This window comes from Vulpes vulpes, chromosome 9 (genome assembly GCF_048418805.1).
Source record: "Vulpes vulpes isolate BD-2025 chromosome 9, VulVul3, whole genome shotgun sequence".
Classification (NCBI taxonomy): Eukaryota; Metazoa; Chordata; class Mammalia; order Carnivora; family Canidae; genus Vulpes; species Vulpes vulpes.
Genome location: NC_132788.1, coordinates 80669514 through 80687199, shown reverse-complemented (window position 1 = coordinate 80687199; position 17686 = coordinate 80669514). Strand labels below are relative to the sequence as shown.

Below are 17686 nucleotides of genomic sequence, written 5' to 3'. Positions count from 1 at the left end.
CACTCCACGAAAGTCTGGGACTTTGCTAAATGCACACACCTGTATTCTCAGTACCTGGAAGAGTGCCTGGAATATACCAGGTACTCAATAAATGTTGAACGAGTGCAATGTGATAGATTAGACAAGCTATTATGTTAGAGGTTTCTCATAAAATATGCAACCTAGATGATATAACATATTGATGAGCCAGAGAGGAAAAAGAATGTTATCTTTCCTGTAGGAAGTTTCCAGCATATTTACAAATAGTTCCCATTGTGCCCACACAGAAAGGGCTCCCTGCACTGTGAGGCCTGCAGACCTTGGCTTTCACCAGCTCATATCGATGTACTCTTTCTTATTACCCCATTACCTTGTTTGCAAACTGCACCATCTCCAGGTCATGATACAAGAGTCACCTGAAGCCATACCTGTGCCTCATACTAGGGACCATCCATTTTACCCACCTTTCTCCTCTGCACCCCCAAAACCCCTAATAAGTAATAAACAAGCTAATTCCACTTTAGGGGCAGTGAAAGATCTGGTGAATTTGTGATCAAGGTGCAAGAGCTTTGCCTGATCTTATAGAAAAGAAGAGAAAACAACTCCTCGGTCTCCCATACTTGACTTCTGTACCAAAGGAAGGGCCCAGGCAAACATTAAACTCAGCATGTGACATATTAACCATAATCTTTCCCCCAAATCTGTTCCTCCTATGTTTCCAGTCTCATTTAATGCAATCACCATCAAATATCCCAAGAATTCAAGCAAGTAAACTAGATAATGTAACACATCAGAGATGGAGAAAGAATATTGTTATCTAACTCATTTGAATTCTAAGCTTTGGATAACCATCAAGAAATAGTGACTGTGTGCTTGAAGCAGAGCTTTAGCGTGGCTGGTTTCTGTGCAATCCGGTTTTCTGGTTTTCTTCTCAACTGTTCCTAGGCATCCTTAACTGGTCTCCTCAAGATCATCACACAACACTTGGAGGTTAAGGCTAGTCTCCAGCCCAACACTAAGGACCACATTGGACCACATCTCCATTGACAACAGAGCTGTCCCCTTCAGCCTGGTATGGAAGGAGATCCAGGACCAAGCCCAAAAAAAGCCCAATGTGATAGACTTGGCTTCCTTCAAAGTTCACAGCAGGTCAGGGACAGCCCCCCAGGCCTAGGCTGCACACATAGCACAGCACACAGCATGACACCAAGACCATGTCTTCACAAAGAGGATGTCCCAGGGTCAAAGTAAGGGTCATTGTCTGGCAAAGAAGAGAAGTTCTTAGCCAAGAACCACAGCTGAAAATTTAAACCAGGAACCAATGGAGATAGTAGATCAGAGATCCAGGGTCCCTGCCACCTCCCTCTCACACCCCCTTGGTCTTGTGTTCCTATAAGCCAACACAGCAGTTTCCAGCAAATGCCTAAGTAAAGACAACTACAAAGGTGATCCATTGTAGGAGGCAGATGGCAGAGGTAAGATGATCCGTGAAGAAAGACCCCAGAGACATGAGAGTCTTAGGAGAGCACAGCAGAACCTCCTGGGACTTGACTCAGAAAATGGCATTAGCTGGGGGAAGGAAAGATCAGGAAAAGTATAGATAAGTGGGATAGTAGTGGGATAGTAGTCAGTCATAGGCTGCAGACTTTTCCTTTAATCTGCCCTCAGGGCCAAGCTCCTTTCTGACCATCTGACCTGCTAACTTCGCTGACCCTCAGTCATCGCTCCGCCACAGATCCTTTACTCTTCATCCTCTTCCTACAAAGGGGGAAATAAATTCATGTGAATTTTTAGGCCGCCAATATTTGGTTCTCATATTCAGAATCGAGGAATTTCCGAATTTAGGGGGCACACTTGTTTGAACGTATTGTTGCAAAGTGAAATGGAAATGATAATTTCTTTTAGCCTAAAAATATGGTTTAATAACCACCATTGTTTGATGATTGGCCTTACTTTATTGAGCTCTGTGCAAACAGAAAACAAAACAAAACAAAAACAAAAACCCAGAAACCTAAGTGTAGATATTGGTATGCGATGGAGGATTTTAGAAAGTGTGACAGGATAAAGGATGCCTGGAGCGGGTGAGCATTTATACAGAAGCTCCAGGCGATCACACAAGGCCCGGCCACTGCACTGGGCTCATCTCTTTGCAGTACAGGCGCTCTGAACAGTAAATACATTTGGAATGTGCCCCAGTGCACCCACACCCCTAACCTCTGAGTTTCACAAAACAAGTCTTACCTTTACCGCATGAGACACACTCCATTTGTTACTGGACTTGTCTGTTCCATTCCATTGTACTTCATGTATTTTTTAATGCTGGTCTCCACTCTCCACTGAGTCACATATACCAAGGGGTCACTAATGGTTGGATACAGATCATTGTGGGGCCCATGTCTGCATGATAGAAAGTTTCAACATCAGATCAGAAAAGTAGTTTAGTGAATGAGCAAAGCTTAGAACCTAGAAGATTCTTATCCTGTTCTGACCAGTTCTTTCTGCCATCATTCCTTCCCCTCGCCACCCCCCCCCCAAATTCACTGTGGGGTCCAGGGAGGCGTATTTTTTTGGGAAGCAAAGAATGAATGGGAATTGTATTTTATTGTAACGACGTAAAAGGGGATCTCTGGGTTCTAGGAGAGAAGTTAAAGAAATCACTAAAAATCTATTTTTTTTTCAATTTGGAGTTGTTTGTGAGGAAGAAAGAACCCTGAAAGCCTCTAGTGTGAAAAAGGGAAGGAGAAGCTGTCAACTAAACCACTGAAGCCAGGCAAACAAACCCTCCCCGCAGATGTAAGAAATGGCAGCCCTCCTCCAAGCAAGGACTTCCCAGGGGCTCAGAGGCTTCATTAATGCTCCTGAACCACAGCCAAGCAAGGACAAATGAGGGGAGCACAGCAAGTGCTCCCTCCTTCATTACATGGTTATTTGATTTGGCTGCTCAGGGGCCTTTATTTTCTTCTCACTTTTGCAGAAAGTTGTATAATCAGAGGTCTCCCTCTTCTGACCCTCCCAGATTATAACCCCAGAAGCATTGTTCTCACATTCTCACATTCATACAGATCTTTCCAGAGATGGTCCATGAATATGTAAGTACACCCATAATCCACTCATTCTCAACAGAGCAGTATTGACCCTAAAAGGGTAAAAATCGGTTCATGGTAGGAGGAGGGTAGAAAAGTCCTGCTCTTTGTGTACGAAACACAGATAACACACTACCTAAACAGATAGACTATGTCTGAGATGTTAATTTTTCATTGGAAGTCCATTAGGGAAAAATGTCTAAGGGCTCCTGGTGGCTCAGTAGGTTAAGTGTCCGACTCCTGATTTTGGCTCAGGTCATGATCTCAGGGTCATGAAAGGGAGTCCTGTGTAGGGCTCATGCTGGGTATGAAGCCTGCTTTAGATTCTTTCTCTCTCTCTGCCTCTCCCTCCACCTCTCCCTCTCTGCTCAGGTGTATGCACTCTCTCAAAAAAAAAAAAAAAAAAAAAAAAATGTGGGTAGCCCAGGTGGCTCAGCGGTTTAGCGCCGCCTTCAGCCCAGGGTGTGATCCTAGAGACCCGGCCCACGTCGGGCTCCCTGCATGGAGCCTGCTTCTCCCTTTGCCTGTGTCTGTGCCCCTCTCTCTCTGTGTGTCTCTCATGAATAAATAAATAAAATCTTTTTTTTAAATGTCTAAAAAGTTTCTTAGAGATGTTAATGAAAAATAAAGTGTTGATGTAATTCCATTTATTTATGTATGTATAACGTAGCACACTTTACTGTTATACCCTGTTCTAGAAGGCAACATATGATAGGATGAGTGTTTGGTCTCAAGTTTCAAACTGTAGTTTGAATTCTAGCTCCAACACTTAGTGGTTATGGGAAGGTAAGTTTCTTAATGTGCGCCACTTTAACTTCTTTGTCTAGAATGAGGGTAATAGTGGTAGCAGCTACCTTATAGGGTAACTATGAATATTAATGAGTTAACACATGAGGTAAAGCACTTAGAATATTGCCTAGCGCATGGTTGATGCTCTGTAAGTGCTTGCTACGTTGTGATTTTTCCATTTAATCATAGGTCTTAGAGATTGTCCTATATTCTCTTTAGTGACTGAATGGTATTCCCATTTGTGGACACACCATAATTTATTTAAGCCAGGAGTGTGCAAATGATAGCCCACAAGCCAAATTCAGTAAGCCACCTGTTTTTTATTGGCACACAGCTATGGCCATTGATTTGCCTATCTCCTATGGCTGGTTTCTCACTCTAACAGAGACCATGTGGCCCACAAAACCTAAAAAATTTGCTCTCTGCTCCTTTATACAAAAAGTCTGCTGAGCCCTAGTTAAGTCAATCTTTTTCTGAAGAACACACACATACACTGTTGGATCCACATTCTGCTACAAAAATATCAGAGCAATGAATATTTTTAAACACACATCTTTAAACATGCTAGCAAACTTACTGAAAAGATAAATTCCTGGAAGTGGTTTCTTGGGTCAAAAGATATAATTTTTATAGATATTGCCAGTTCCTTCCTTACAGGTTATATTAATATATTCCCACTAGCAGTGCTCAGGAATACGCCTTACCCTTACCCTTGTCACATTAGGATATCATCTAATTTGGGGTTTTACCACTCTAATAAGGTAAAAGAAAAACATTACAGCTTTGTTGTGTAAATATCTTTATTTTATGATGAGATCGAGTTTTTAAAACTCTCTTAAGGAATGCCTTTCTTTAAAAGTGAATAAATTCAACAGTAGCTGATAGATGCTGTGTCATGTGATTTACCCTTGCAGGAACTCCTGTGAGCTAGGTAACATTATCCCTGTTTTACAGATGAGGAAACCAAGGCACAGTGAAGTTCATAAACTGGCAATGATCAGAAGCATGGGAGTGCTGTGGTTAAGAAAATTGGCCATAGGGGCACCTGGATGGCCTTCAGCTCAGGTCATGATCCTGGTGTCCTGGGGTCCTGGGCTCCCTGGTCAGCAAGGAGTCTGCTTCTCTTTTTCCCTCTGCCCCTCCCCACCCTACATACTTCTGCACTTGCTCTTTCAGTCTGTTAAGTAAATTAATAAAATCTTAAAAAAAAAGAAAAGAAAAGAAAAGAAAATTGTCCTTGGTGTCAGACTACCTGAATTTGATCTACAACTTCACCACAATTATTAGCTGTGTGACACTAAATGAAACTTAACCCCCTGTATGCCTTGATTTTTCCTTTTTTTAAAAAAAATGAGAATAACAAAAGTACTCACCTCACATTGTAATATTGGAAAATAAACGAGGGCTTTGATGCTAATGGTATTGAGTGGTAAAGCCACCGTCTGCATCTAGGTGTTTCTACACTGGAAGAGAAGCTCTTAAACACTTAAATTGTTTCCCTTGGTGACAGTGTATGATTACTAAGCATTTTACATTTGCTCAATAAATAGCTATGGATGTCTTTCCTCATTCTTAGAGACTTTTAAAAAGAGCACCAATCTATCCATTGCTTCAAACATACACATGGTACCATGGCCCCCAAGTCTGAGAATGTCTCGACGCACTCTGTTACAACTGTTTGGAAATTCTGAAATATGAAACCATTCAGGATAAGAACTGCCAAGGAAACATGAAAACTATTTAATCCTTCAAATGTTTCAGATCATCCCCATCTGCAATAACACAGGCAGTACCAAATTAGTTTTAGAAAGACACATATAAGATAGATTTTTAAAAATACTTTGTGTCTACACCAAATATACTCCTACAGTGCATTTTTCTGAATGGAGTTAGTTTCCTCACAGAACAGTCAATTTGTCACCTAAAACCTAGTGCACCACTGTCCGGTGGAAATTTCCATGATGATAAAGACATTCAGCATCTGGTATGACCAATATGGTAGCCACTAGCCACCTGTGGCTATCAAGGTCTTGAAAAACATGACCAGTATTACTAAGGAACTGAATTTTTACTTTTTGTTAATTTTAGTTAACAAATTGAAATTTGAATAGCTGTAGGGTAGCTAGTAGCCACAATATTGGGCAATGTGGCTCTAATCACAGCAGATTTTGTGCATATTTTCAAGAGGTGAGAAAGAACACTACTGACTACACAGTAAATATTCCTTTAACACCTGGGAAACAAATTGCTGGACTCTGATGTCCCTAGAGGGGCTAGCTGGTAACCCAGTAGCTCTTAGTTCACTGAATTTAATCAGGTTTTACCTCTCCTATACTGTCCACCTGAGGAGACACAAAAGGAAACAAGGCAACTCCATTGTCAGTAGTGCATGAGTTGCCAGCAATTAGCCTGTAGTCTCACCCAGCTCACAAAAGTGTTTCATTTGGCCCACACAGTGCTTTACAGTTTGAATTAATGGTCAACATTCAAGAGATTTTTGCATTTCAGACTTCATTAATAAATTCAAAAGGCCCTCACAACATTTCTACCCTGGAGTAGTCAGCAGGAGCTGTGAAGATTCTACTCCCTTTCGAGGACACTTCTATTCCCCAGGTTGACGAAGTCCCCCACCATTCCCAATTGTCAACCATCCATTTTCCTTCACTCATTAATCCAATGCCTGGCTGCCCCCAGGAGCCATGTGAGCTTCTAATGGCTACTCTTGGGCTTTGGCCTGTCTCCAGCCACTTCCCTGAGACTTTCCCAATGCATGTACATACACCCACACAGTTTATCCATGAGCCTTACACTAGTAACACCTTGTATTTCTGTGCCTTTGCCTTTGCAAATTCTCTTCCTCTTATTTGGAATGCCTTTCTCTGTCTGGTTAACCCTGACTCCTCTTTTGAAATCCAGCCAAAAGAATACCTCCTCCACAAAGCCACCTGGACTTCCCCAGGCAGAGAGAGCTGCTTGTACTTTTCAATGAACTGTGTACAATCTGCACACTGCTGTCATCATTTATTTCCTTCAGTCCACTGCTCCAGACAAGCATTTCCTGGAAGGAAAGACTAGTGTCTTACCTAGCGTCCCTGAACCCTAGCACAGGTGAATGAATTCTGAAACCTAACTCTCCAGGCCAGGCATCATTCATGGATCATGAGAAACTGCCAAGAGTTTTGCAGTCTGTTGCCTCCCATACTTGCATGATGAAAGCCTCTGAGGCCTTCCAGCCTCCACTTGCCTACTCTCCCTTCATGTCCCATACCTCACCAAACCTGTTATACCTGCTGTTTTCTCTGCTTCTAGAAATAGCAGAGAACCTGTAACCATCCCACAGCTACTTAGTAGAGCTAATGGCTTCTGAGTTCTTCTAGCCCCTTCTTCAGGAGGGACATCCCCATATCCTGTCCTCCCCACTTAACCCATCATCCCTGTACAAATAGCTTATTTCTGATCTTGGCCACAGGTCAATAGTTTCCAACCTATCTCCCCATCTGTTTTCATGCCACCCTGATCCATTTTTCACCATAATCCACCCCCCATGTTCTAACTCATCTGAAACATTTCCACCGCTCCCCATAAGCCTCAGAATAAGCCCCTTTTACCACACATGGCAGTTTTTTGGTCACTGTGCTCCAGCCCCAACAGCCTCCTTTCCATATCTCAAAAGCTGGCACATACTGTTTCCTCTGCCTGGAAAGCTCTTCCCCCAGCACCTCCCATAGCTGGCTCATTCTTAATTTAGGACTCAGCTCAAGTATCATCAGAGAAGCCATCCCTGATCCCCCCAACTTAAAGTTGCCCCCGCCTATATTGTCACCCCACGCTACTTCATGATGGTGTATCAGATTCCTTTTTCCAAATCAATAATTTTCATGCTTGTTTATTGTCTGTCTCTTCCACTAGAGTGTAAGCATCATGAGAGTGGAGACTCTAAGCCTTGGTACAGTGTCCTCATGTAGCCCCAAGCCCTGCTCAGTTGCCTGATACACATCGTTTGAATGTCAAACAATAAATGACTCTATGAATGAATGATGGATAGATGAATGGATGGCTAGATGGACAGACAGACATATGTAAAAAGCAAGCATCTATTCTAACTCATGCAATGATGACGAAATAGTTCCAAAACATGTTCCAGTGCATTCTTTCCAAAAGTAACACTTTTTCTAAATTAGATATTTGGAAAGAAGTAATCTCAGAGTGTATAAAGAAGAATTTTTGCTGATCCATGGTGTCAGTGATAATCAGGTGGAGGTAACTAAGGTATCCACTAAGTTTTATTTGGGGTTATTTCAGGTACTCTGTGCTCCCTGAAACTTACAAAAAGGGCTTAGCAATTTAAAATTGGTAGTGGGATTTGCTCAAGCAGACTTGCTATGTAACAATTTATCATCATGACAGGTGCTGAGGAGTCAAGGTAACGTGCTGATGCCTGCTTTCCTAAGTCATGGCTCAGGAGAAAATATATTTTGTTAGGGAAATTAGAATCCTCCAAATAGATTCTTCGGTGTATTAATATCTCTGCTGGACTCAAGATTGGATATTTCTGTTTACAACTTGGTTATCTTTATTTGTATCTGTCCAATTTCAACATGCCAGTAGGAAGACACATTGACAGCTGTTTTAAATTTAAAAGAACAATTTTATCAACATGATATCTTTTTAAACCCATATGCACCTTATGGTGAGAATGTAATCCAAAAGAGAGCAAAACAAAAGTACTAAAAAACACATAGATTTTGCTAGTATTCTGGGTATCAAAGTCTTTCAGGTTAAGCCATATTCTCTTCAACATCGAAGTACCAGTGGAGACTTCGATCATATTGTATTTTACTTCTTCAGCGCAGATTAGTCTCAAACTCTGACACCAGCATAGAAAACGCTTCCACTGGGTTTGAAAAGTCGTGTGCTGGTGATGTAAGCCAAGAAAAATAAAGACCTGAGTGATGGCTGAGCAGTCCAGTCCCCTGGGGGAAGGCAGGAGTAGGTAAGAGTAGACAAGACCCAGCATAGACAGAACCCGGCAGCAGGAAAAGGACTAATCATTGGGTCAGAGGAGGAGACAGCCAAGAACTCCCCTAGGACAATAGTAAAGGCTCGCAATACTCCCAATTATTGAACTAAGCAATGCCATGACCTCTCCGACTTTCAGAAGCACAGAAAGCGGCTCATTAGACCTCAGGCAGCAGGCACACAGCTCTGAGAGATGCATGGGATAGAGAGGGAGGGACGCCATCAATCTAGCATATGTCCACTAGAGACCTGGTTTTATAGTCAGGAGTTAATGTCTCCATTCATTCTGTGCCTGGTCCCCTATAGGATTTAAAACAATCCTGATTCTATATGAAAACCATGCATAGGATTTTCTTAAGAAAAGGAAATTCAGGTTTTGTAACTAATTTAGACGAAGGTGGTTGTAACCGAGGGAAGAAAGAACTGGGCAGATGGGGCACAGGAATGTGAAGGAGGTGTTTTACTATATGCCTTTTATATGTTTGGTTTAAAGCGTGGAAATGTGTTATTTATTCAAAAATAAATTAAAAGTTTGAAGGTACATAGTTAAACACTTTCAGATGACTTTGAAAGCAAGCCTTTTCCCACATAAGCTACCATTTTGGGAAAATGCAAGCGAGCACTTTCTTGCCAGGATGAACAATTCCTTCAGTCTTTCAGCCAGATCTCTTTAAGCATATTGTGTGGAGCTGAGCATTCTCGCCTGATTTCTTCACCCTGTGGGTATTAAAATCCTAAATTAAGAAGCCACGGATTAACCAAAGACTTCCAGACCCTCTTAATCGGTAGTGGATTGCTAACAATAACAAAGCCTAAAATCTTGTTTAATTTTCCATGTTAATTGACGGGATAATAAGCATTGATTCTACATGTATGCGTGTGTTGGCTGCGTCACTGCAATTATAGGGCATGTTTTATTTATGAGAGAGGCCCCAGATTGCTCCAGCGATCATCAGAACCAGTTCTTCCCTCTCAAATGAACATCAGAAAAGTCTGCATAATGACAGTCACCAATGGAAAATTGAAGGTTCTTGCTTTTCCCCCCATTACACTGTAGGATAATTTTTATGCCCAGACCAATCAAATGTCCAGCATTCTTATTCAGGAATTTAATTTCCACCATATCAGACAGGCAGTAAAATGCTTCAGGCCATCTGCTGGCAGCTCCACTGGGTGGGCCCATGACAAAGCCACAGTCTTTCCAAGTGGTTTTGCTGACACCCAGCCAAAGAGAGAAAAAAGGCCTGGCAAGGGAACTTGTGCGTTGTCAACAGGTTTGGGCTCTGTGCCTGCTGTCTCCTGGATAACAAATCTAAAAGAATTGTTTCATTAAAAAACAAACAAGTACAGATGTTGCATGAAACATGTAACATAAAAAGGTGATCATAAAGACAAGACATCCCAATGCTGACCATTAGAAGATCACAACAGTGTGGTATGCAGAAAGAGAGCAGTAAAATGTAGACATAAAACTTATTAGAGAGAGAGAGGAGAGAGAAATGACAAACAAGCAAACACCTATCGTGCACTCACTATGAATCTGAGGCTATTAAAATTAGTGAGGAGACCAAAACTGACAAACAGCCCTGTGAAGGCAATGAGTAGGGACAAGAATGCAGTGGAGTTCCATGAATGTGGGTACTGTGAGTGGCAAAAAAGTGTGGTGAGGTCATAGAAACTGTCCTCCATCAGATCAGAAAATCAGCTCTTGAGCAAGTCACTAACTCTCTGGGTAAGTTTATGAATAGACAGCAAGTATTTAAATAAGCTAACATTTCTAACATTGCAGAGGAACTCTGTTTCCCAGAAGACAGAGCAGACATATTTTCCCTCATCTTCCTGCTAAGCACATCTAAAAACCCTCGACATTCTACATAAGACAAACACAAGTCTAAAAGATGGAGAAAAGAAGACAGATATTCAAGGGTCCTTGGAACTCAAACAACAGGAGAGTGAGTTCCCTGAGGTTTCTTTTTGTTTCATGTATACCAGACTGGGTGAGAGGGAAGCCACCCACCCACCCACCCAAAACACCAAAGGGCACAAACGGAAAAAGCCCCAACAGAAGCCTACCCTCTCTAGCCAAAAGGATAGGAATGAGACAGCCTCCCAAAACAGAAAACTTTTAGAAAATAATTGCTCTACTCTAGGTAAACACCATTACAAATGATTGTGCCCCATCCCCACACAGACCCACAAAGATCAAGTATGCAAACCAAACCTGCCATGAGATACCACCTCATTAGAATGGCTACTACCAAAAAAAAAAAAAAAAAAAAAAAACAGGAAAAAACAGAAAATAAGCATTGGCAAGGGTATGGAGAAATAGAAACTCTTGTGCACTGTTGGTGGGAAGGTAAAATGGTGCAGCTGCTGTGGAAAACAGTGTGGCAGGTCCTCAAAAAATTAAAAATAGAATTAATATATGCTCCAAAATTCAATTTCTGGGTATATACCCAAGTGAATTGAAAGCAAAGACTCAAACAGGTATTTGCACACTCACGTTCATAGCAGCATTATTCACAATAGCTGAAAAGCAGAAGCAACCCAGGTGTCCACGGATGGATGAATGAATAAACAAAACATGGCATATGTATACAGTGGGGGAGGGGTAAATAGGCAATTACTGTTTTAATGGGTAACTATGCAAGATGAAAGGAGTTCTGGAGATGGATGGTGGTAATGGTTGTACAAGAAAAGAATGTGAGTATACTTACTGCTACTACCGTACACTTAAAAAATGGTTAAGATGGTATATTTTATGTTATGTGTATTCTAATATATTTTTTATTTATTTTTTTTTCTAATATGTTTTTTAAACAATTATACGAAACCACAACATAATAGAGAATCACTGAATGGTGATTACAGAGGTGGAGTATAACATTTATATTTTATGACAACCCTGTATCCTTGCCTACAATCATGGCTACCAAAAGAGGATTTAGCTATCTATGTAAGTCTCATTGTGCTTCACACCAGCATCCCACTTCAACAAGATTAATCAGGAAAAAAATGTCAGGGGAGGGCCAGTGCCACTGGCTGCAAGGACACTACCATCTAAAAGTTAGATTGTTATTGCCTGGCTACATAAGATACTATCTCAGCAAGAAAGAAAGTGTCTGGGGGATCCCTGGGTGGCTCAGTGGTTTAGCGTCTGCCTTCAGCTCAGGGTGTGATCCTGGAGTCCCAGGATCGAGTCCCACGTGAGGATCCCTGCATGGAGCCTGCTTCTCCCTCTGCCTGTGTCTCTGCCTCTCTCTCTTTCTTTCTTTGTGTGTCTCTCATGAAATAAATAAAATCTTTACAAAAAAAAAAAAGAAAGAAAGAAAGAATCTGGTCTCCTTTTACTGCAGAAAAAGAACAGAGCTGGCTATAGAGTAACAGAATTAGATTAGGCCTTGAAAAAAATCAATACAAGTTGATGCTCAATGCCCAGAGCCCATCTTTCTAGTTTATTCAACAGAGCTTATAGCAACAAAATTGAAGAAAAATTCTGTAAACTAAATTATCCCTATAAAGTTCCCATTGGAAAGGAAAGGATCATCTTTATGAATAGAATTAAAGACATATTTAGTTGGAGAAGGAACTTCTTAAGGCTCATTCTGGCCTAGCAGAAGGAAGAACAGTGCTCAAACACAAAAATCAGCCCTGGTAGGTCAGTGAGCTGAGCAGCATCTTTCCTCAGCTGTTGGGATCACAGGGGTGCCTGGTGCCAGAAGACAGGCAGTGCCTTCCTAATCGTGGCCTTTCAAACTGAGGTGAACCAAACTTCCTTAACTTCATTCTTCAAGTGAATTCATTCGACAGAAGTTTTAATAAACTTAACGATGTTAAACATTTTCATGCATGTATACACTCAAAAGACCACCTCCCAAATCAAGAATATAAAACATTTTCATGATCCACAAAAGTCTCCTCATGCTCCTTCACAATCACTCTCTCTTCCAAAGGGGAAGCACTATTTTAACTTCCATTACCCGAGAAAAGTTTTCCTTGCTCTTGAACTTCATATAAATGGAATCATACAGCATATGTATTCCTTTTTTGTGTCTGGCTTCTTTATTCAACATGTGGTTTTGGAGTTTACTCATATTTTCATGCATATTTGTAGTTTGTTCTTTTTTATTGATGAGTAGTATTTCAAGGAGTATAACCAAAGAGCCAATAAGCATGAAAAGGTACTCAAAATCATTACTTATCAAGGAAATGCAAATTAAAACTACATGGTGATACCAGAGTGAATAAAGCTTTAAAAAGACTGGCAATGCCAAGTGTTGGTGAGGATATAGCAAAACTGGAACTCAAATACTATTGGTGGAAGTGTAAAATGAAGCGATCTTTTTTGGAAAAGTATTTGGCAGTTTCTAAGAAAATTAAACATAATTTATTCTATGACCCAGCAGCTCTATTCCTAGATATATATCCAAGAGATATGAGTGCATATGTATACAAAAATATCCATAGAAAAATGCTCATAGTAGCTTTATTCATAATGATCCCAAAATGGAAATAACCCAGATATACAGATACATAAACTGTACTATATTCAAATGAAGAGTTTTTGAGGTTCTACTATGGGCAAAACATATCCTTCCTCCCTGTCGTCTCTTTCCTTAGTGGACATGATACCTTTTTCTTAGGGATTTCATTTCATCCTCAGATCCTCTCAAAGCAGGGAGGGAGCGTTGGACATTATGTATCTCCCAGGACCACATATATGCCTGACTTTCCCTGGCGATTGTCACATCCTAGATTCTGAGTCACATAGTAGTCAACAAATGTCCAATTTCATAAATATTTCCTGAGCAGGTTGCTAGACCCTGAGAGGAAGATACAAAAATAATTAAGATACAGTCCCTGCAGAGGAGATAGTGGTGGAGAGTGTGATTTTTGGAGTCAGAAAGACCTTGTTTGACTCCCAAGTCGTATTTGTGGTGTGCTCTTGGGCAAGCCCTGATCTCCTAATCTGTGTAAGGCATCTGCACAATGCAAATGATAATAATAGTGCCACCAAAAGAGCATTCTAAGAATTGCATGTGAAGTGCATAGCGCAGCGTCCTGTACTTAGGCAGTTATAAATCAATGCTATTGATGATGAGAATGTTCACCCTCTAGTGAGGAGAAAACGATAAACCATAACTAATTACATATTCAAAGCAGATGATCAGAAGTATTAAAATAGAAGTAAGAAGTGCTTTGGAGAAATAGAAAGAAGAAGCTAATTTGGGCTAGAGCATTATAGTAAGATTTCTCATAGAATTTATAGAGAGTTGGGTGTCAGTTGAGGAAACAAGAACCACAGCTCTAATTTTAATGAACAAATAGTGCAGTGAGAGGCAACAGGATATAATAAAAAGAGCATTAAGCTTGAAACTATACAGCCTTAGGTTTAAATGTAGCCTCACTCATTTATTAGCCATAGGATTTTGAACAAGTCACCTAAAACCTCCAAGCTTCTATTTCATCACTTGTAAACGATGGGAATTCCTATGTCTAGTGGCTGTTGAGGAGAAAAGAAAGTACTTATCAAACACCTAGCACACTGCCAGTTACTCCAAGCACACATTTTCACAATCACATCAATTGAGTGAGAAACTAGGAGTCCACACACAGTTCCTCTTGGGATGAGGCTGGTGGTTCTTTTCAAAAAGGTGACATCATGAGCAAACTGAAGGCATTTGCCGACAGCAATGACTTTCACGGCAGTTATAAGACACTCAGAAAATCTAGCAGTCCTTCCAGTTAGGAAAATGCACACATACTTAAACACTTTTACATCATATCATTCAAGAGATTCTGAGACTCCCCAAAATGTAATCATGGAGCTGCCGAGGTTCCAGAACCTAGCACCAGAAAAAGAGAAGCAGGGCAGTGAAGAGGGCAGGGCAGTGTGAGAGCAAATACGTGAGCAAAAACCTCTCCTCTGATGACATTTTTTTTTCTCACTCAAATAGTTTACCAAGCCTCAGCACCATCAACACCCTGCTGACCGAGCACTCCCTCAGGCTGCTGAGCTGACAGCAAGAGCCCTAGGGTTGCTACCTTGGGAACAAGGTCTTGTGTGCCTAGCGGTAAGCCCATGTGGGGTCATTCATCAGATCCGTACTGGCAAGCCACACCTTTCCTTTCCCCAAACTGATACCTACCCTAGAATACTCATGTGCCATCCTCGTATTGCCAAAGGGCCAGATTGATTGAGAGATATTTTTTTTAATGTTTTTTTTTTCCAGATGGTTTGGCCCTGTGTGTAAATAGCATAAATGTTCCATGATGTTATGAGATACTGGCTTAGGAAAAAATCATGAATTGTCATCTGACCTGTCAACAGATGCTGCTATGTCTTTTTGAGAATGCCATGGGTGATTTGATCCTTTCCTCCTCCTCTTCCCCTTCCCCTTGTTCCTCTCTACCTCCTCCTCCCCCTTCATGTCCTCCTTCTCTTTCATCATCATGCTGTTTCTTACCCATTCCTATTCCATTCTCGGCCCTCCTCTATGCCCCAGGAGGCTAATTCCTACAGATTCCACCTCTGAGTCTCCCCTGCTACACTGGCTAGAGGTCAGCATGTGGGCTACTTCCTCCCCACTCTTTACCTGCTTTGCCTGATTTCTAGCCATGGCTGCCTCCCTACAACCACGGTGCTGTGAAGCGGCCCTGGCTATAAGAATCCTGTTGTCACTGGGCTCCATAATACAATTTCTTCTCTTTGCCCCTTCAGGACTACAGGTGCCAGCAGTCTCTTATTGTTGCCAGATTCTGGGTGCCTCAACGTGTATGCTTACTTTCTTAACTCAACTCCAATCCTTCCATGGGTGTTTCTGGTGCTGATCTGAGTTAGGTTTGCATCTTGCCAGAACTCTGATGATGAGGTCATCTCTAACATCATCTTCTCCATGACTATTATTTGTTGGCTGCCCCTTACGCATCAGACATTGTGTTGTCTGCTTCACCAAAATTAACTCATTGACCCTTCACAATAATTCCCTGAAGAAAGTATTATTCTGCAGATGATGAAGTAGACTTACCAGTGTTGAGGATCTTAGTCCAGACACAACCAGTAAGTGGCAGAGTCAAAATTCCAACCTAGACCTTTCTACTGTAGAGCTTCTTTTTCACCACTACCAGCGGTTCTCCAATGCAGTCCGTGTCAGAATCACCTAGAATCTGTGTTACAGCTCCAGATTCTGGGAAACATATCCAGAGCCCTCTGTGAGGAAACCAGCTCCAGGTCTGAACAGGGGCGGTGAGGTTGGCTCAGGGTTATCTGATCTACAAGAGATAATTGCACAAGCTATTTGACAACCTATAGGGTGGGCTGGCATTGAAACTCTGACCAGTATGGACACCAGTAATTAGTGAGGCCAATCAAATTCTCTCTCTCCAATTTAAATGAAAAATGCTAAGGGAATTCATCAGCAGGTACGGGAGGAGTGGAAAAAAAAAAAACCCATAAAGCAATGAGAGAGTGACATGGCCATATGGTACACAGTGACCAGTGATGCAGTAATAAGATAGCAGTGTCCTGGAGCCAACTCGAAGCCTGGACAATGGCTATTCATAGCTTCTGTTGAGATCCATTTCCTCTCACCCATCAACTCACCAGTGATCTAAGTAATCACTGGTCATGTCTTCCCTGAACCAGACTTATCTGAGCTGACACATTCCCTGATTTTTACAGAAAGACCTCTAAGCTAACACAAAAGAAGTAGCCTTCCCACCAGTATTCTTGTATTTTTACTGTCCACCTCTACAAACCATTATTCTCGTTGAAGCCAGAGTGATATTTCCAAAATGTAAATCTAACTTGATTACCCTCCTTGCTTAAAATCCACAAATGCTTTCCTATTCTTTTGACGTAGAGTGAAAATCCCCCACTGTGACCTACAAGCTTTTCATGGTCTTATCCACCATGCCTCCTCTTCTTCCTCAGCCTCCGGTCTAGACACATTGGCCTTTCTTTCAGTCCCTCCTAATCACCATACTCCTGCCTGCCCCCAAGATTACTACAGGCTATTCCGTCTACCCACAATGTGGAACCTTTGACCTTTCATGTACTTAACTCCCACTCATCATCAAACATCACCTCCTCTGGGAAGCCTCTCTGATCTCCCTGACTGACACCAATTTCATAGCATCCCCTTGCATAGTACTGTTCCTGGGTGGGATTTTTTGTGTGATGACTTGATTATCTGTCTTTCCCCTAAGCTGTCTGGATCAGGGCCTGTGTTTGATTTTGCTCTTATTGTATCACCAGCACCAGCACCTGGCCTATAGCAGGCACTCAAATATTTGATGAATGTCTGAATGGTTTAATGTCCAGTAACACTAGCAAAAAAACTCTTCTTTTTTTTTTTTTTTGAAGTGAACATAACATCAAGATTTTATTGTCTTCATAACAAAATGAAGTTTAGAACTGGATCACTTGGCCTTTCCTCTTCTTATCTCCTCCCAGTTCAAAATGCTTGCATCGCTTAATAGCCAGCATTCTCTTAGATCTGCAGTTGGGCTCAGCACATTCAAGCCTCAGCACAATCTTCTTTGTAGTTTTTGCTTTTTTCTGGAAGATCGGCTTAGTCTGCCCACCATAGCCACTCTGCTTCCGGTCATAATGCCGCTTTCCCTGGGCATAAAGAGAATCTTTGCCTTTGTTGTACTGTGTCGCTTTGTGGGGTTGGTGCTTACCACACTTCCTGCAGAAAGTCCGGCGGGTTTTAGGAACATTCACCATCGTTGCGAGAGTGCTATCGGCACGGAAAGAAGGCAAAAAGCTCTTCTAATAAAGCCTTATATAGTTGTCATGGAGTGAACAACAA

General features: G+C 41.5%; 1 protein-coding gene across 1 annotated transcript; it reads right to left on the bottom strand.

Annotated features, from left to right (window-relative positions):
• Window positions 1–17228: 17228 nt before the first annotated feature.
• Window positions 17229–17604, bottom strand: LOC112913237 (large ribosomal subunit protein eL42-like). Its single transcript, XM_025989829.2, has one exon. The coding sequence runs from the start codon at window positions 17599–17601 to the stop codon at window positions 17281–17283; it is 321 nt and encodes a 106-aa protein (XP_025845614.2). The 5' UTR covers window positions 17602–17604; the 3' UTR covers window positions 17229–17280.
• Between the last annotated feature and the right edge of the window lie 82 nt (window positions 17605–17686).